The 20,421-nt window shown below is 37.5% G+C and overlaps 1 protein-coding gene, 1 non-coding gene and 1 pseudogene across 3 annotated transcripts in view; 1 reads left to right on the top strand and 2 right to left on the bottom strand.

Moving 5' to 3' along the window:
• The window catches only part of SNX2 (sorting nexin 2), a 59,482-nt gene that overhangs the window by 33,889 nt on the left and 5,172 nt on the right, over positions 1-20,421 (bottom strand). For both annotated transcript variants that reach the window (XM_012788560.2, XM_076008319.1), the window contains exon 2: positions 4,609-4,726. In XM_012788560.2, the coding sequence (XP_012644014.1) occupies positions 4,609-4,726 (118 nt within the window). The remainder of the gene's footprint in view (positions 1-4,608; positions 4,727-20,421) is intronic.
• On the bottom strand, positions 3,790-3,893 carry LOC142874224 (small nucleolar RNA U13). The gene has a single exon (XR_012922037.1). It is a non-coding gene; the product is annotated as a small nucleolar RNA U13 (small nucleolar RNA).
• LOC142873759 (large ribosomal subunit protein eL27-like) lies at positions 13,163-13,565 on the top strand (annotated as a pseudogene).

Here is a 20,421-nt window from a genome sequence, read left to right as displayed (position 1 = left end):
CTCCTGCCTCAGCCTCCCAAGTAGCTGGGACTACAGGCATGCACCACCATGCCCAGCTAATCTATTTATATATATACATATATAATATATATATACACACATATGTGTGCGTGTGTGTGTGTGTATATATATATGTATGTAAAATGTTTAGTTGGCCAATTAATTTCTTTCTATTTATAGTAGAGACAGGTCTCGCTCTTACTCAGGCTCGTTTTGAAATCCTGACCTTGAGCGATTCTCCCACCTCAGACTCCCAGAGTGCTAGGATTACAGGCGTGAGCCACCGCACCCGGCCTGAAGTAACATTTTATTAAGCGATTCTTACTGGTTATCTCATGTTGATGAGATCTTTACTTGGCATAGATCTCCTTATATTTTTATATTAAAAGTAGAAACTATAAATAATTAAAATCTTTCAAACTATGGTAATGAGGAAGGAAAATGGATTATAGGTATTGAAATAGATTATAGATGACCATAACATAAAAAAACAAAAGCTTATATGCAACTCAGGCTGTGAAGATTGCTGGTATTTATAATCCTTTTTTTAAAGAAATGAAACCAGTAAGCAACATAAAAAAATAAAAAAGCAGTGTTATCAAAGCTAGCAGCAATTAACTGCCAATAAGCAAACACCAAACAAGCAGCAAACAAAACAAAAAAATTACCAAGTATCTGTGAAAGAGGCACTGTTATTGGCAACAGATTTACAGACAAAAACATTGTAAAAGAGATAGTAATGTTATTGGAAATCAGTACAGATAAAGTCATTTTAACTTTTTAAAAATATTTCTTTAGAGATAGGGTCTCACTCTGTCACCTGGGCTGGAGTGCAAGGTACCATGATCCTTGTTCACTGCAGCTTCAATCTCAGAGGCTCAAGTGATCCTTCTGCCTCAGCCTCCCAAGTAGCTGGGATTAGAAGCATGAGCCACCAGTCCCAGCTAAATTTGTTTTTTTGTTGTTGTTGTTGAAGCAAGAGTCTTTTTGTTATTTTGAACTCCTGGGCTCAAGCTATACTTCCTTTCTGGCCTCCCAAAGTGCCAGGATTATAGGTGTGAGCCACCATGCCCCACTCACTTTAACTTTTCCATCACATTTTACTTCATTGACACCAGGTTTTGTGTTCTTTACACTGAGTAACAGGCTGCTTCACAAATGGGAGGATTTATTTATTTATTTACTAACAGTAAATAGTCTGCCTTAAACTCTTTGCATGACTCTTTAGCTTAAGTAAACTAACATTATAGATTCACAAGTTTTAATTTAAACCAGACCTAAAAGGTTCAGGAAGATGCCCCATAGGTACTAACTATAAAGATTAACTTTTCCTTGGAGACATACTTTGGGACAAGTATAAATGGATTATGTCATTATAAGCTAAATAATACTTCACTTATTTGATAGATACCACAGATTTTTTTAAACAAAGGAATAATACTCACTAAACTTACAACTGGCATAATCTGCCGAATAGCATAAGTAAAATAAGCCAGGTACTCTGGCAGAAACAAGGTCTAGGACAATCTCAGAATTGGTAATTTGCTCATACTTACCTTCCTCTAGGACAGTTTCCTGAGGCATGTTCAGTGAAGCATTAGTGTCAGATATAACAAATTATGGAGGAGTTCTATAGTTAACTATTAATATATTAACATTTGGTGAACACTTTATGTAAGCTAATAACTGCAATATATGCCACAGTTGAATTTTTTTCTGGTATCACTTCTGACATACGCTATTTGAAATGCTACCAAAAACATATAAGCACATGTACCAATATAGTATAACCTCCTTATGGTTTTAAAGTCAAAATGGCTGGGTCACTAGAGTAATATCTATGTTCCATCCTCTGGTATAGGAGAAACAAATCAAGTACACATTCTCATTACTGGACAAGAGTTTTCACCATGCTAGTAACATACACTATGGTTTCCCAGAACTACACTCCTCCACAGAAGGAGAGATAATATATCTGCTTAAACGTATTATAAATAAGAACCAAGTGTAGTATTAATTCATTCATATAAGAATAATCAGATGTCTTAAATCATCTAATGATGTCATTATAAAATACAGCTGAGTTTAGGATAAAAGATAAAGCCTAGAAAGTATTTACTGCTGGGTGCTGTGGCTCACTTCTGTAATCCTAGCACTTTAGGAGGCCTAGATGGGGCAACTGCCTGAGGCCAGGATTTCCAGACCAGCCTGAGCAACACAGCATGACCTGTCTCTACCAAAAATAAAAAATAAAAATTAGCCAGGTGTGGTGGTGCAGGCCAGTAGTCCCAATTACTTAGAGGCTGAAGCAGGAAGACCTTAGTCCCAATTACTTAGTCCCAATTACCCTTAGAGGCTGAGGCAGGAGGACCACTTGAGCCCAAGAGTTTGAGACTGCAATGAGCTAAGATAACACCAGTGTACTCTAGCCCAGGCAACAGAGGGAGACCCTGTCAAAAAATAAAAAAGTGTTTATATTTGGAGGTTAACAAAGCAAACAGATGACTATGTTTATTGTTCTTTAGTCCCCATCTCTCTCTTTTTTTTAAAACAAAAGCTGACATTGACCATATTTGAATCACAGAATTTAGCATAGGCTACTATGTAGACTAAAACACTATAAAGGTTTTTTATTTGAACTAAGTGGGCAAATACCATTGTATAGTCCTCACTTGGCTAACTGTCTCATCAGCTATGCATACTGTAAAAAAAACCTTTCCTTGCACACACACACACACACACACACACACACACACACACACACACAGTTCTGTTGTTAGAGTAAGGTTTCAGCACACTCCTTTATATACCGTGTTTTCCCAAAAATAAGACAGGGTCTTATATTTATTTTTCCTCAGAAGACACTCTAGGGCTTATTTTCAGGATGTGTTATTTTCCCCTCAAAACCTCAGCTTGCAGCACGCACAGGATGGCTGGGACCTGACGGGGGAGCCCACCTTGTTGGTGGGGCTGCCCGCACCTTTCCAGTCACCTCTGGGATAGCAGCTGTCACAATGGGGCAGATGAGAAAGGCTGCTCATCTTCTTTACCATCAACGACGAAATGCATGAGTTGTGCAGATACGCTGCTGTGTAGCCACGCTGCTGTGTAGCCACGCCCATCACTAAGTCTTATTTCCAGGGTAGGGCTTATATTGCGCAAATGCTTAGAAATCCTGCTAGGGCTTACTTTATGAGTAGATCTTATTTTCGGGAAAACATGGTAGAATTCTGAGACTATAAGGTGAAAGAGTCTTTAATAAAACAGATAATCCAAAACCTCTATGAATGATCCTATACTGCTGGAGGAATACACACAATTTTAGATTAGTACTTGCTTAGTAGAGAAAGGTCTTATGTCATCTTTTAGCTTCAAACACAAATGCCCTGAAAGAACTTTCATGGACTGCCTGGAAAAAAGTCCAAGAAAGGCAACAAAAAGGAATACTGGAATATTGTAACTTGGGTTTTACTGTGATTTTGACTTTGTTAGTGGCCAAAAAAAAAAAAAAAAAGCCCCAACCCCAAAATCTCCCCACATGATTGGTATTTTAGTATTTGGTATCACACTTAAATTTTCTGACATGATAAAATACATGAATTCATCTGTGGCGAAAACTTTTCATGGAGCTAAGCAAGTTGGAAATGATACGGACTTTTGGGAGGGAGGGTTGGAGGATTGTTATCTTCAAACATATTTTTTAAAAAAATACAGATTGGTCTGAATACTGAACCATATGAAAGTTGAGGACATAGCATTAAATATTTTTCTATTGTTTTTCCTTTTTCAGGTCAGATGGGTTATGCGCCAACATTGTAACAAGGTTTGAGGGAGGCACATCTCACATTTTAGTGTGAAAAACCAGTCATCACGGTTATGAATCACAAAAGGACCCAATCATATTATTAAATTTTAACTCAAAGCCACATCAGGTACATTAAGCTGTTAAACAAATGAAAATTGACTATTTTAATTTTTTGTATCATCAAAAGCATGGAAGATTTTGATTTTTAGTATTAAAAAATTAATCTGTACCTTATGTAATCTTAAAGCAGATACTTGTTCGAGTCTAATTGTTTTAAAGTTAAGAGGGACTACACCAAATCCTGCCCTCATATCAAAAATACATTTCTCAAGCATCAATTTACTCACCTAAAAGCGAATCAAAATGGAAAAGGTGGTGCAGCAATTTATTAAAACAAACTTCAAACATAAATGGAATAGAAATAGATTCTTAAACCCATAGCTTAATTTTGCTTTGTGACAACTTGTATGTAATAAAAAATACAATCACTGCTATTTCTCAAAGTATGAATGCCACAACCATTAGCATTTAAGTGTAAGTACTGACCCAAACAACCCAATTATGACATGGAATTTATTTTGAAATGCTTAAAACCAGAAAGGACCACATTTTTGCTTCTCTCAATAGTCTATATTTTTCATAGAATGATCTAATTGGGAATTCCCTATGCTTCTAAGTTTTTACAAGAGGAGCTATTACTAACACTTTACACAGAATTTCAGTTTGTTTTAGTGAATATTTTCTATCTAACAGAATATATACTACTATTGGTCATTATTTAAAAATAAAGATACAACAATTACCTGCAAAAAGATCTTCTCTGTCATCATCTAGCACTACTTCTGCAGGTTTTGGGCCATTGGAGTTTGCACTAATATCTTCTGCAGGAAGACTAGCTGGTTCTGGAGATGATGGACTTGACTGTTAAAAAGAACAACAGGTAATAGATTGGCATGCTTATCTGTTGTAATTTCTCTTCATAAGAAGGGAGGAAAGAACAAGAACAGCTATTTATATTTCCTCCTCTCGGGGTAACAACAAACCAAAAACACACTTTGCTTATCTTCTCCTTTCTTAACAAAAAGTCACTTAAGATTTAATAAACAAAGCCTTTTCTAGTCATTCTTTTAGGGATAACTAGTTTATCATGTTGAGTTATAATTAACAAAAACCACATTTAATGCTTTACATAGTCATATACAATAAGACCAATATCAGATCAAGTCCTTGAGTTGTAAGAATCAATGCTTTTGTTTTTGTTATTGCCATGTCCCCCCTCCTGCGCCGCACCCACCCCACCCGTCGTGGGGGCAGATGTAACCAAACATCAAAATTCCATGCAACTCAACAGATCTTGAAAACATGCTGTATATGCAAGAAGTTGAAAGCATTGGCTATAAGAACAAGGCTTACTACTAGTTGAATTAACACTACAATTATTCTAAAATTTCTATAGTTTCAAACTAAAAATATGCCTTCTTTTAAAACATTTACATTTCAACTAAGCTAAGGACTAGTTTTGTACTTCTAAACCTGAAAGTATAATGACCAATATAATGGAAACTAGGCTGTGTAGCTTTTAGTTTTATTATAGTTTTTTTAGTAATAGTTAATACCAAGACTTAGGGAAAAAACCTTAGTGAACCATAAGACACACACACACACACACACACACACACACACACATATCTCAAAGTGTAGCTAGATATTTTCAAAAACTCAACATACTGTTAAACCAGCACCCTCTAGAAGCTCCACTCCATGTTCCCTCCCATTCTTTACCATGTAGGCTTCTACCAGCATAGTTTAGTTTTTCCTGGTTTTGCTTTTCATAAAAATGGAATATTAAGTATATATTCTCTTGGCTGGGTGCAGTGGCGCATGCCTGTAGTCTCAGCTACTTGGGAGGCTGAGGCAGGAGGATCGCTTGAGCCCAGGAGTTTGAGGTTGCTGTGAGCTAGGCTGACGCCATGGCAGTCTAGCCCGGACAACAGAATGAGAGACTATCTCAAAAACAAAACAAAAATATAAATTTTTGCCTATAAGCAAAGATTTAAAAACATTTAATATTCAATTTTAGTAAGTTTATTGAGACTGCCAACTTGGATACTACTGACAAATGTGTAAATCAGTTCCATTTTTCTGAAAAGCCAAAAAGCACTAGAGTCTTTAAAATTTCTGCTGTGGATCTAGTCTTAGGAAATAGAGATACAGACCAAAAGGTAGGAATAAGGACATTTATTGTATATGCTAAAAATACCCATTTATTTAATGAGAGAATAGATTAAAAATAAATTCTATTAAAACTCTGAAGCTCTTATTCGAGGGGGGAGGGGGGCATGGGCAATATAAGTAACCTTAACACTTATACCCCCATAATACGCTAAAATAAAATTAAAAAAAATAAAAATAAAAAAATAATTAAAAGATCATGAAAAAAAAACTCATGAGGAAACATTATACAGACATTTAAAAATAGCATTGTTGCCAACACCACTTAACAATATGGGAAAATATTCTTTAAAGGTAAATGGAAAAAAGTACCATATAGTATACAGTGGATCCTTAAGCAACACAGGTGTGAACTGTGTGGGTCCACTTACGTGAGAGAGAGAGAGAGAAAGAAAATAGTCTGTTTATTTTGGGTTTCTAAAAGTTGTCAGGCCCTAAGGAAGGCTATCTTTGGAGTTCAAGTCAGAGCATAACCTCTTAATTACTGACCTGGTGTTATAGATTAATCTCCTTCCTTATTTTCTTGTTCCTGGCTCAGACCAGATGGTGCCTAAGATAAAAGACCTCTTGACTTTAATGCGGAATGTTAAATATGCCCCTCCCCAAAAAGAAACTTTCCCTTTAACCTATCAAATTGCTGTAACTATGCACTAACCTTGTATGGAAAATGTTGAAATCTTGTTGAACTTTCCCAGATCTTGCCTATATAAATGACCCTCAAACCTCTCCACTTCAGGGCACTGATTCCATCTTTTTGGATTTGTATCCTCCCATGTGGCCATGCTCAAACTCTGCACTCAAATAAACTCAATACTTAATAATATTGCCTGAGTCTTTTTATTAAGGTTGATATTTTCAACCAAATGCAGATCAAAATTACAGTAGTCAGGTGGGTAACCTGCATTATATAGAAATTCAACTTTTTACATATGTGGGTTTGTAGGGCCCACTGAGGGATGTAAGTATGCACTGACTGCATGGATTCTGGTATTTGTGCGTGGTCCTGGAACCAATACCCCCAACCCCCATAGAGGGATGAGGGACAATTATATACTAAATTCATTCCCTATTTGACACAAAAAAGTATGCTACAATAAAAAGAGAGGAAAATTGTATAATAGTGATCATCTCTATGTGGTTCAACGCGGTGATTTTAATTTTTTTTCTTTCTACCTTTATTTTCTAAGAGTTGAAGTAAAGAATTATGAGGGGCTAGATGATGAAGGGTCTTGTAAAGCATACTAAAGATTTTAGACTTTACTGTGAAAACAATGAGGAGGTACAGAAGGCTTTTAAGGGAGAAAATTATGCTGGATTTTAAAAGAACATTCTAGAAGCAGCACTGAGATTAGACTGGAAGCTAGCAAATGTGTGGGAATTAAAATAGATTAGCTTGGCGGGGCGCGGTGGCTCACGCCTGCAATCCTAGCACTCTGGAAGGCCGAGGTGGGAGGTCAGGAGTTCAAAACCAGCCTGAGCAAGAGCAAGACCCCGTCTCTACTATAAATAGAAAGAAATTAATTGGACAACTAATATACAGAAAAAATTAGCCAGGCATGGTGGTGCATGCCTGTAGTCCCAGCTACTCGGGAGGCTGAGGCAGCAGGATTGCTTGAGCCCAGGAGTTTGAGGTTGCTGTGAGCTAGGGTTACGCCACAGTACTCACTCTAGCCTGGACAACAAAGCAAGACTCTGTCTCAAGAAAATAAAAATTAAAAAATAAATAAAACAGATTAGCAAACTATTACTCTAGGTAAACTGTGAAGGAGCTACTAGTAGTCGGAATGGAGTCAAAAGCTACTAATTAAAGAGCATCACAAATATATTAAAATTAAAGGAAATCCAAGAATCTGCACTTCACTTACAACAAAGATGAGCTACAGTAAGGCTGAACAAACCACTGAGTTTACATCAATTCTGAACAAATCAAGTTTAGTTTTCTTCTTTGTGAGTACATTAAACAATCCCTGGGGTTCAACTCTTATCTCTACCTTTTACAACAACCTGATTCCAAGTAGCCATTCCCTTCTGACTATCACATTCTCATGTTAAAGAAAAAGCACATTTGCTGTTTTACATCATGAGTTTGAAAGGAAAAAAAGTTAAAAGCACAAATTCCAAGAACATGAAATTATGGGTATTGATTTCAATTACGGATATAAAAAGTAGATACTATATTTAATCAGCATTAATATTCCATATTATTATGTCAAATCTGCTGGAAAGATAATGTGACCTTTCAATTGCTCATTTGGAAACTTTTTTTTTTTTTGAAACACAGTCTCACTCTATTGCCCTGGATAGAGTGCAATGGCATCATCATAATTCGCTGCAACCTCAAACTCCTGGGCTCAACCGATCGTCCTGCCTCAGCCTCCCGTAGCTAGGACTATAGGCATGCACCATGGAGCCTGGCAATTTTTCTATTTTTAGTAGAGACAGGGTCTTGCTCTTGGCTCAGGCTGGTCTTGAACTCCTGAATTCAAGCAATCTCCCACCTCGGCTTCCCAGAGGGCTAGGATTACAGCTGTGAGCCACTTTACCTGGCATCATTTGCAAATGATGGCTTCCATCTTGGGTAGTCCTGCTTGCCCTTTCTGACAACCCAGTCTGGGAGAAATAGGTTGCCAGATGCTGAGCAGTCTATAGAGAGGCCTAGATGGAAAGGACCTGAAGGTTCCCCTCAATAGCCACGTGAGTGAGCTTAGAAGTGGATCTTCCCCAGCCTTCAGATCATGCAGACCTGCCTGAAATCTTGACTATAATCATATGAGGAACCTTCCACCAGAATACACAGATAAGCTGCTCCTGGATCCTCCCCGCCTCCGCCAGGGTGGCCCCCCTCCCCCAACTCTTAAAATGTGAGATATGCCTATTGTCTTAAGTTGCTAAGTTTTGGAGCAATTTGTTACACAGAAACAGATAACTAATACATGTGGTAATTCCACTAGAGTCTTTCCCTCTGGTTATAGCTAAAACCTACGAATAAAATACAAAAATCACTAAGAAATCTGAAAAGCAAACAAATTCAAACAGACTGTAAAAGGCAGTGAGTCTCTCTTTTTTTCCTCTTTTCTCTAATATTTTGTCCTAAAAGTAGGCCCCAGTCATAGACCTGCCCAATGGTATAGTGGCACAGGCAGCTAAAAACTCTGATAGAAATCTCATCTTTATGGCCGGATGATTCGGACAAAGGTGTCATGTGAGCTGAACAGTATGTGTATATGAATAAATTCCTGTTTTTCCCCTTCTTTTCTCTTGTGGATTTGCTAAGAGCAAGCACCAGGCATGGAGCTGCACTACAGGAGCAACAGCACAGGTAGATAAAACTCCAAAATAAACCCAATCTTTCTGGCCACAGGATCTCAGAAAAGGGGGTCCGTGTTCACAGCAACCTCAAACTCCTGGGCTCAAGCAATCCTTCTGCCTCAGCCTCTCAAGTAGCTGGGACTACAGGCATGGGCCACCATGCCTGGCTAATTGTTTCTATATATTTTTCTATATATCTCTGAAGAATATGAGGGAAATCCCAGAAGAAAAAACTATGAGAAGGGGATTTCCTAATTCTGTGACTGAATGTGTGCAAGTCTCAAGCTCAACTCTAAGCACCATATGTGCAGAATAGGCCCAAACAGCATAGCAATTCTCAAAGACTTTTGAGAACTGAACTGATATTTAGTTCATTGCCAAAGTTCCAGACTAAGCCTTGAGCAGTGAGCAGTGCATGCACAGGACAGACTTTGAAAACTGAACTGAGATTAGAACTACTGACTACAGAAGGCAAAACACAATTTGTAGTCTGAACCTAAGCAAATTGACTGCCTGACAAAACAAAAAATAAACAAAAAGAAAAACCCAGCATGCTCCAGAGGATTATAATAGGATGCAGAGTCTACATAATATAGCACTTGAAATGTCTAAAATACAGTCCAAAACTGTCATAAAAAAGAACCCAGAAAATGTGATCAAATCTTAAGGAAAAACAATCAACAGATGCCATCCCCAAAATGTATTAGCAAAAACAACAAAAAACTTTTAAGGCTGGGTGCAGTGGCTCACACCTGTAATCCTAGCACTCTGGGAGGCCGAGTCAGGCGGATTGCTTGAGATCAGGAGTTTGAAGCCAGCCTGAGTGAGACCCCTTCTCTATTAAAAATAGAAAGAAATTAATTGACCAACTAAAAATATATATACAAAAAATTAGCCGGGCATGGTGGCACATGCCTGTAGTCCCAGCTACTCAGGAGGCTGGGGCAGAAGGATTGCTTAAACCCAGGAGATTGAGGTTGCTGTGAGCTAGTCTGATGCCACGGCACTCACTCTAGCCTAGGCAACAAAGTGAGACTCTGTCTCAAAAAAAAAAACCAAAAAACTTTTAAAAGCATTTCTAACTATGCTTTATGAGGTAAAGGTAAATACACTTGAAATGAATGAAAAGACAGCTATTAGAAAAGAAACAGAAGCTACAAAAAACAAAACAAAACCCTGAAAATCTTAAAACTGAAAAAAATAATCAGAAATAAAAAGTTCACAGGATGAGCTCAAAAACAGAATGAAGAGGAAAGAAAGCATCTGTAAACTTGAAAATAAATCCATTGAAAATATCCAATCTGAATAATAAAGATAACTTCTGAGAAAAGTAGTTGAAAAAAATGAACAAGACCTTAGGCACCTAAGCGACAGTATCAAAAAGTCTAACATTGATGTCACTGGAGTTCCAGAAGGAAGGATAAAAGACTGTTGCAGAGGTATTTAAAGAAACAGTGGCTGAAATTCTCCAAATTTGGTGAAAGACATAAATTTATAGATTCATGAAGCTCAGCAAAATCCAACAAAGATAATATCAAAGAATACTATGCCTACACACATTATCAACAAACTGCTGAAAATGAAAGATACAGGGGGAAAAAAGTAAGCAACTAGAGAAAACGAACATATTTTTATAGGAGAATACCAATTCAAATAACTGTGGATTTCTCATCAGAAATCATGAAGGCTATAAAACAGCAGCAGAACACTTTCGAAATGCTGAAAGAAAGATCTACTGACCCAGAAATCTATAAACAGCAAAAGTATCCTTCAGGAATGAAGGTGAAATAAAGTTTTCAGATGGAAATACAAATAAGAGCACTCATCACCAACAGATCTACAGGAAATGCTAAAAGAAAAGGAAATTATTTTATGTTGAAGAGAAGAAAGAAGGGAGCTTGAATGAAAAAAAAGCTACAGGCTGGGCATGGTAGCTCACGCTTGTAATCCTAGCACTCTGGGAGGCTGAGGTGGAAGATCCCTCAAGATCAGGAGTTCAAGACCAGCCTGAGCAAGAGCAAGACCCTGTCTCTACTAAAAAAATACATAGAAAGAAATAAGCTGGACAGTTAAAAATATATAGAAAAAATTAGTCGGGCATGGTAGCACATACCTGTAGTGCCGGCTACTTGGGAAGCTGAGGCAGAAGGACTGCTTGAGCCCAGGAGTTTGAGGTTGCTGTTAGCGAGGCTGATGCCACAGCACTCTAGCCTGGGCAACAGAGTGAGACTCTGTCTCAAAAAGAAAAAAAAAAGAGAAGAAAAGAAAGAAAAGCAACAAAAACAGTAATATTTGAATAACTTTAAAAAAGACTATTTTTCCCTCTTAAATTTGTTAAAATAGATATGACTGTTGAAGTATTGGAATACAGAACTAAGCTATTATACAAGTAAACTATCTGCAATCCATAATGTATTCTTATTATAATGGAATGTTTATATTATGCTAATATCGTAGTTTTCTGACACCAGAATTATAGAAAAAGAAAACTGCTATGTTTATATAACAAAACCCTTTTGCCTCATAGACCAGAGCTCAAGAGTAGAGTGTAGAATGGAAATGACATGGGCAGTGGGCAACTTCAGCAGAGGTTGCTGGAACAGCACTCAAACTGCTACAGAGAGGTTATGAGGAATACACTTCCTCTGGGTGTCCATCTATCAACAGCTTGGAGTGCTGTGCTTTACTGCCCCGGGAGCACCCATGAGGCAGTCATTCACTAAAGGCTGGAAGGACCTACTTAGTCTCTGCCTCTCCATATGTTTTCCAGTTCCTAGTGAGTGCAAGAAGAGCTGTTCCCCAATGGATGAAAAGAATTATGGAGAGTGACTAGCAAAGGAGTTATGGTGGAAAGGAACACTGATAGCTTCTGTGCTTGGAATACAGGTTTTGTGCGATCACAACCACAACTGTCCAAGATATGCAACTGAAAGCCAGGCACGTGGCTCACGCCTATAATCCTAGCACTCTGTGATGCTGAGATGAGAGGATTGCTTAAGCTCAGGAGTTTAAGACCAGGTTGAGCAACGAAAGACCCTGTCTCTACTAAAAATAGAAAAATTAGCCAGGCATCATAGTGCGCACCTATAGTCCCAGCTATTCAGGAGGCTGAGGCAGGAGGATAGTTGAGCCACGATGACATCACTGCACGCTACCCAGAATGACAGAGCAAAACTCTGTCTCAAAAAATAAATAAAAAACTTGTCTTTAAAAAAAAATATGCAACTGAGAAGACGCCAGTATTCTAAATAAATGAATATTCTTTTATTCCCCCACACCATCACTTAGTAGTGTGCAGGAGGGTTTTTTAATGAAATATTTTAAGGCTTTCAATTAAATAGTAGTGTTTTGGATGGATAGACCAAAATACTGCCTGGATAGAATTCAAAAAGCAACAAAATAAAAGTAAATAACAGCAGGCAGATTGGAGAGGGAGCCAAAATGTGAAAACTGATCCTTACAAGGATCTGTTTTTCCATTTTTTTTGTTTGTTTTCTGTTTCAGCTTTTCTTGAGGATGGTGGCAACTGCAGAATTATGCACAACTATGGATGTGAGCAGCAATAAGTCCAAGAAAAACTCTTTGTCTTTCTAGCCATAATTTTGGGGCCCCTGTATCCCAGAAAATATGGATGGAAAACCCTTTTCCCTTTTCTTTCTTTTCCCCATTTTCTTTCCTGGCCCTGCCCTGAAGCCAGATCCAGTGGCTTAACAGCATGACAGTAGCAGTGATGAAAATGCTAACAAAAACCCAAGAAAGGGAAGTGTCCTTTCTTCAGTTCTGCTGTAAGCCCAGCTGGTTGCTGTTGAAATAGGCAAGTTTATGAAACCCAGGAAAATGATGCTGATCCTAACTGGATGCTACTCTGGATGCAAAACTGTCACTGTGAAGAACACTGATGATGGCACCTCAGATGGCCCCTACAGCCATGCTCTGGTAGCTGGAATTGATCACTACCCCCACAAAGTGACAGCTGCCACAGCAAGAAGAAGATCATCAAGTGGTCAAAGATCAAGTCTTTTGGGAAAGTTTATAACTACAATCACCTCATGCCCACAAGGTACTCTGTGGATATCCCCTTGGACAAAACTGTCATTAACAAGAATGGCTTCAGAGATCCTGCTCTTAAACACAGGGCCCAATGGGAGGCCAAGATCAAGTTTGAAGAGAGGTACAAGTGGGCAGTAACAAATGGTTCTTCCTGAAGCTGTGGTTTTAGATTTTTTTTTTCGGTCATTAAATATTAAAGAAAAAAAAAAGAGATAGACAATCTAATTCTCTGAGAAACTGAACCAGGAAAGGGGGACCAGTAGTCTGAAGAGAAAGGAGTAGAAATCCTTATTAGTATTTTCTCTCCATTCTTTTACTGATTTTCTGCAAGGCTGGCTCAAGCTGGCAAAAGCATGTGATAATACAGGCAGCTACAACTCTGAGAGAAGCTTATGTTTCTAGCCAGAGGAACTGGAAAGAGAGGTCGCTGGGAGGTGAAGAGTGAAGTGGGCCATCCTGGAGAAAAGACAAATGGAGAAGAAGATTTATTAATCCTATAAATGAATCTACAAAAATCATGGTCTTACTTAGGCTGCACGTTAACGTAGAAGAGACTCAAATGGTATATAAATTTTCCAGGGGTTTCTCATGTTTTAGTACACATTGCAAGCAGAGGCATTTACTCTCTTGTTCTGGACTATCTTTTCATGAAAGATAAATATGGTGAACAACCTTGGTAAATGTCTCTTTTCCAAGCAAAGACCAGGTTTGTTTACTGTGCAGTATAATAAAAATAATGTCTCCTCCAGTGCAAAGAATATGGAGACATTATTTGGTTGGTTCCCAAGCCATCCACCTCAACCCTCAGGGGCAAGGAAAACTGGCACAAACATGATACTCATGAAGCTTGCTCTGAGGAATACAGTCCTTTATCATGTCTTCTAGCAACCATAAAACAAGTTAATTTGTTAGTGTACAAAAAGGGCATAATTTCAGACCCTTTATACTTCTTGAGATAAAAAGTCAGTAAACTTGTAGATCAACCAAAGTATCCAATCTGAATAACAAAAAATTGAACAAAAAATTGAAAAAAAAAAGAAGAGAACCTCAGGGACCTATGAAACAATATTAAAAAGTTTAACATTCATCTTATTGGAATCCTAGAAACAAAGGCAGAAAGAGAGCAGTGCTGAAAAAATGAAAAAATATTTCATGAAATGATGGATAAAATCTTGCCAAATTTGGTGAAATACATAAATTTACAGATTCAAGAACAAGCAAATTCCAAACAGGACAACCTGAGAGAAAACCAGATCCAATCATATTATAAAAAGTGGCTGAAAGATAAACATAAAAAAATAAAAAAACTTGAAGCAACTAAAATAAATAAATAAAATTATATTTAGGGAAATGATTAGAATGACTGCATTATTTCCCATCAGAAATAAGAGACCAGAGGACAGTGGCACAAAATCTTTAAAGTGCTGAAGGAAAAGAAATATAAATTCAGAATTCTATATTTATCAAAAATATCCTTCAACAAGGAAGCAGAGGGGCTGAGGCAGGCAGATAGCTCAAGGTCAGGAGTTCAAAACCAGCCTGAGCAAGAGCGAGACCTCGTCTCTACTACAAATAGAAGGAAATTAATTGGCCAACTAAAAATATATAGAAAAAATTAGCTGGGCATGGTGGCACATGCCTGTAGTCCCAGCTACTCAAGAGTCTGAGGCAGGATTGCTTGAGCCCCGGAGTTTGAGGTTGCTGTGAGCTAGGCTGATGTCATGACACTCCAGCCAGGGCAACAGAGTGAGACTCTGTAAAAAAAAAAAAAATGAATGAAGCTGAAATAAAGATATTCTCAGATGAAAGAAAACTATAGGAATCTGCTGTCATGGCACTAAAGTTCTTCAAGCTGAAGTTATATGATAGGAGAAAGTGTAACAAAAACTTGGATCTTCATGAATAAAAGAAGAGCCACAGAAATAGCAACTAATTGGGGAAATAGAACAAACTATGTTTCTCCTGTAACTTATTTAAAATATGTATGAATATTGAAAGCAAAAATTATAACATTGACTGGTAAGGTTTTCAATGCATGAAGAGACAATACATATGGATCTATAGGAGAGGAGATAAACGAAACTGCCTGGTTGTAAAACTCTGCATTTTACTTGAAGAAGTATAATATTAACCTTAATTGGACTGTGAAAGGTTAGGTATATTTTAATCTGTAGAACAACCACTAAAACATATATTTATATATAAAGATAGTAAGCAAAAAGTCCAGTAGATAAATTAAAATGACATACTAATGAACATTAAAGTAATACCAAAGAAGCCGGACATGGTGGCTCATGCCTATAATCCTAGCACTCTGGGAGGCCAAGGTGGGAAGATCCCTCAAGGTCAGGAGTTCGAGACCAGCCTGAGCAAGAGCGAGACCCCTGTCTCCACTAAAAAAATATAGAAAGAAATTAGTTGGACAGCTGTAAATATATATAGAAAAAATTAGCCAGGCATGATGGTGCATGCCTGTAGTCCCAGTTACTCTGGGAGGCTGAGTCAGTAGGATTGCTTGAGCCCAGGAGTTTGAGGTTATTGTGAGCTAGGCTGACGCCACAGCACTCTACCCTGACCCTGGGGCAACAGAGTGAAACTCTGTCTCAAAAAAGAAAAAAAAGTGTACGCAGACTATACACTATGATGGACCATATTCTGGGCCATGAAACAAACTTTAACAAATTTAAAAAAAATTGAAATCATAAAACATTCTCTGACCATCATCAAATTTAACTAGAAATTTCTAGAAAATCCCCAAATTTTGGAAATTAAACAATCTATTTATAAATAACCCATGAGTCAAAGAAGTCACAATGGAAACTAGAATATATTTTAGAATGAATGAAGACAAAAGCATAATATTAAAATTTATGGAATGCTACCCAAGTAGTGCTTAGCAGGAAATACATAGCTAAATACTAAATACTACAGGCTGGGTGCGGTGGCTCACAACTATAATCCTAGCACTCTGGGAGGCCAAAGCGGGAGGATTGCTTGAGGTCAGGAGTTTGAGACCAACCTAAGCAAAAGCGAGACCTCATCTCTGCTAAAACTAGAAAAAATTAGCCAGGTGTGGTGGCAGCTGCTTGGAAAGCTGAGGCAGGAAGATCCCTTGAGCCCAGAAGTTTGAGGCTGCTGTGAGCTAGGGTGACTCCATAGCACTCTAGTTTGGGCAACAGAGTAAGACTCTGTTTCAAAGAAAAAAAAAAACAAAAATATTAATACTATGGGAAAGAAGTCCCAAATCAATGATCCAAGCTTCTACTACAAGACACTAAAGAGCTAATTAAACACAAAACAAGCAGAAGAAAGGAAATAAACAGTAGAAATTAATGAAATTCAAAACAGAAATAGGAAAAAAAAATCAATGAAAGCAAAACTGATTCTTTGAAAAGTTCATAAGAAAATGATAAAACCTCTAGCCAGATTAATATATAAACAAACAAACAAAAGACCTAAATTACCAATATCAGGAATGAAAAGGGAGGAGTATTACCTAAGACTCCATAGACATGAAAATAGGATGATAAAGGAGTATTATGAAAAACCTTATGCCCGTTAATTAACTGAGACTGAATAGACAAATACCTTAAAAGACACATGCTACCAAAGTTCATGAAGAAGAACTAGTCCTGTGTCTACTTAAAAAATTGTCATGCCTGTAATCCTAGCACTCTGGGAGGCCAAGGTGGAAAGATAGCTTGAGTTCAGGAGTTTGAGACCAGCCTGAGCAACAGTGAAACCCGTATGTACCATAAATAGAAAAAATTAGCTGAGCATGGTGGCATATGCCTGTAGTACAGCTACTTGAGAGGTTGAGGTTGCTGTAAGGTAGGCTGCCACACTCACCCAGACAAGAGTGAGACTGTCTCAAAAAATTAAATTAAAAAAATTAAATAAATAATTCAAGGTGTAGTTAAGAGTCTTTCAAAAAAATAAAACTACAGTTCAGAGGACTTCTCTAGTAAACATTATCAACATTTAAGGAAGACATAAGAATAATTCCATACAACCTCTTCAAGAATGTAGACGAGGCAGAAACATTCCCCAAATCATTTAATGAAGCCAGCATTTCTGATACCAAAACCAGACAGAGATTATAAGAAAAAGAAAACTACATGACAGACACAAGTCTGTCATGAACATGGACACAAGAGCCTAAACAAAATGCTAGCAAATTAAATCCAGCAATATGTAAGAAGGATAAATACATTTTAACTGTGTGGGGCTTATCTCAGGAATGCTTAGTTGATTCAATGTTTGAAAACTCAATCAATATAATCTACCTTAACAATAAACTAAAGAAGAAAACTATATGATCATATAGATGCAGAAAAAACACTTGTCAAAATTAATATCAAATCATGAATGACTCTCAGAAAACTAGGTATAGAAGAGAAATTCTTTATCTGATGAAGTTTATCCATCAACAAAAACCTTATATGTAACATCATATATAAAAGAGAAAGAACATTTTCCTCCTACGATTTTAAAAAAGGAAAGGAAATTCACTATTACCACATCTAATCAATATTATACTACTGGTCCTGGCTAGCTCATTAAAGCAAGTGAAAAGGGGCATAAAAATTGGAAAGAGAAGCAAGAGGATCACTTGAGCCCAGGAGTTTGAAGCTGCACTGAGCTATGACTGAGCCACTGCACTGCAGCCGGGGCAACAAAGCAAGACTCTGTCTCAAAAAAAAAAAAGAAGAAAGAAAGAAAGAAAAAGGAAGGAAAAAATGAAAAAGAAAGAAAGAAAGAGATCAGGGGCATAGTGGCTCAGAACTATAATCCTAGTATTTGGGGAGGCCAAGGTGGGAGGATCACTTAAGGCCAGGAGACCAGCCTGAGGAAGAGTGTGACTCCCTCTCTGCGAAAAATGAAAAAAAAAAAAAAAAAATAGGCAGGTGTAGTGCCATATGCCTATATTTTCAACTATTCTGGATTGCTTGAGCCCAGGAGTTTGAGGCTGCAGGGAGCTATGACTGTACCACTGCACTCTGGCCTGAGTGATACAGACACTATCTCTTTAAAAAAAAAAAAAAAAAGAAAAAGAAAAAAAAGGATAACTTTACCAAAATTATAAACTGCTGTGTGAAACAGAGAACAAAAGGACAAATCACAGATTGAGAAAAAATATCCAGAATACATGAAGAATTCTCAAAATTCAATAAGGAAATTCAATTTTTAAAATGGGCAAAATATGTGAAATGACACTTCACCAAAAAGGATAATATTCAGATGGTGAATATGTACATGAAAACATATTCAGTATCATTAGTCATCAGGGAGTATATACTAAAACCACAATCAGAACAATATACACCTGTTAGAATGGCTAAAAATCAGTGGTCTTTGCTGGTAAATGTTCAACAACCAGATCTGTGGGAAAGAGACCCAGATTTTTAGCTTTTGCTGATTTCTTTCATATAATCACATCCTCCATGTAGAGGATGAAGAACTGTGGAGTCAGGAAGACAGGTACTTTCCACCATACAGATACAAGAGACATAAATAATCTCAAGAGCAGAAATAAATAGTAAAAGGTAGTAAAGGAATTAGGATGTAATGAATTTTAAATATTACCTTTGTTTTTTGTTTTTGTTTTTTTTTTTTGAGACAGAGTCTCACTCTGTTGCCGGGCTAGAGTGCCGTGGTGTCAGCCTAGCTCACAGCAACCTCAAACTCCTGGGCTCAAGCAATCCTACTGCTTCAGCCTCTCGAGTAGCTGGGACTACAGGCATGCACCACCATGCCGGCTAATTTTTTCTATATATTTTTTAGTTGTTCAGCAAATTTTCTTTGTATTTTTAGTAGAGATGCGATCTCGCTCTTGCTCAGGCTGGTCTCGAACTCCTGAGCTCAAGTGATCCTCCTGCCTCGGCCTCCCAGAGTGCCAGGATTATAGGCGTGAGTGACTGTGCCCAGGCCCAGCCTACCTTTGTTTTTAATACAACTTATTTAATAAGTTTATATCATTTAATTTTTTTTAAAAAGCTGTGTTTACTAACTAGTTCACAAAATTCCTGAAAATGTAATGATCAGTTCTTGCTAGGTAGACCAGCCTCAAGCTCACCACCGTCTAAAATAAAAACTGACAGAGACAAACACTGACAGGGATGTGGAACTGGCATTTTCATTCACTGCTGATGCAATCAGGGCAAAATGGTACAGCCACTATGGCAGTTTCTTATAAAGTTAAGCTTATATTTGCCATACAACCGAGCCACCATACTTCTAAGTATTTATTCCCCCAAACTGAAAACTTGTGCTCATGCAAAAGCCTATAAGTAAATGTTTATATTACTAGATTCACAAATACCAAAAACTGGAAATAATTGAAATGTCCCTCAACTCATGAAGAGATAAACAATTGTGTTATATATACACAATGGAATACTAAATTAAGCAATAAAAAGGAATGCATTCATGATACATGAAACAACCTTGAAGAATCTCAAATGCTTTATGCTAAGTTAAAGAAGTCAAACTCAAAAAAAGTTTCATAATGTATTATTTCATTTATATGACATTCTGGAAAAGACAAAACTATAGGCAAGAAATAGGTCAGTGGCTGGGAATGGGAGAGGTTAACTACAAAGGACAACATGAAAGAACTGGTTGGGGTAACGGAAGCAAGTTCTGAATCTTGTCTGAGACAGTAGAGAACTTGACTAAATTGAAGTAAATTTTATGTCAACCAAAAACTATGAGAGGAAAGAAACACAATTGTTCAATTTCATAGAAAAGTGGCTATTTGTGAAATTAACATTAAAGATGGCAGAGCGCAGTGGCTCACACCAGTAATCCCAGCACTATGAAAGGCCTAGGTGGGAGGATCACTTTAGGTCAGGAGTTCAGGATCAGCCTGGCCAAAACAGTGAAACTTCACCTCTACAAAAATAAAAATAAAAAACTTAGCTGGGTATGGTGGCTTGCACCTATAGTTCTAGCTACTCGGGAAGCAGAGGTAGGAGGATTGATCGCTTGAGCCCAGGAGTAAAAGGCTACAGTGAGCTATAATT

The sequence above is a fragment of the Microcebus murinus genome, chromosome 11 (assembly GCF_040939455.1).
Source record: "Microcebus murinus isolate Inina chromosome 11, M.murinus_Inina_mat1.0, whole genome shotgun sequence".
Taxonomy (NCBI): Eukaryota; Metazoa; Chordata; class Mammalia; order Primates; family Cheirogaleidae; genus Microcebus; species Microcebus murinus.
Note: the sequence above shows the minus strand (reverse complement) of the source record. Positions and strands in the feature narration are given on the sequence as shown.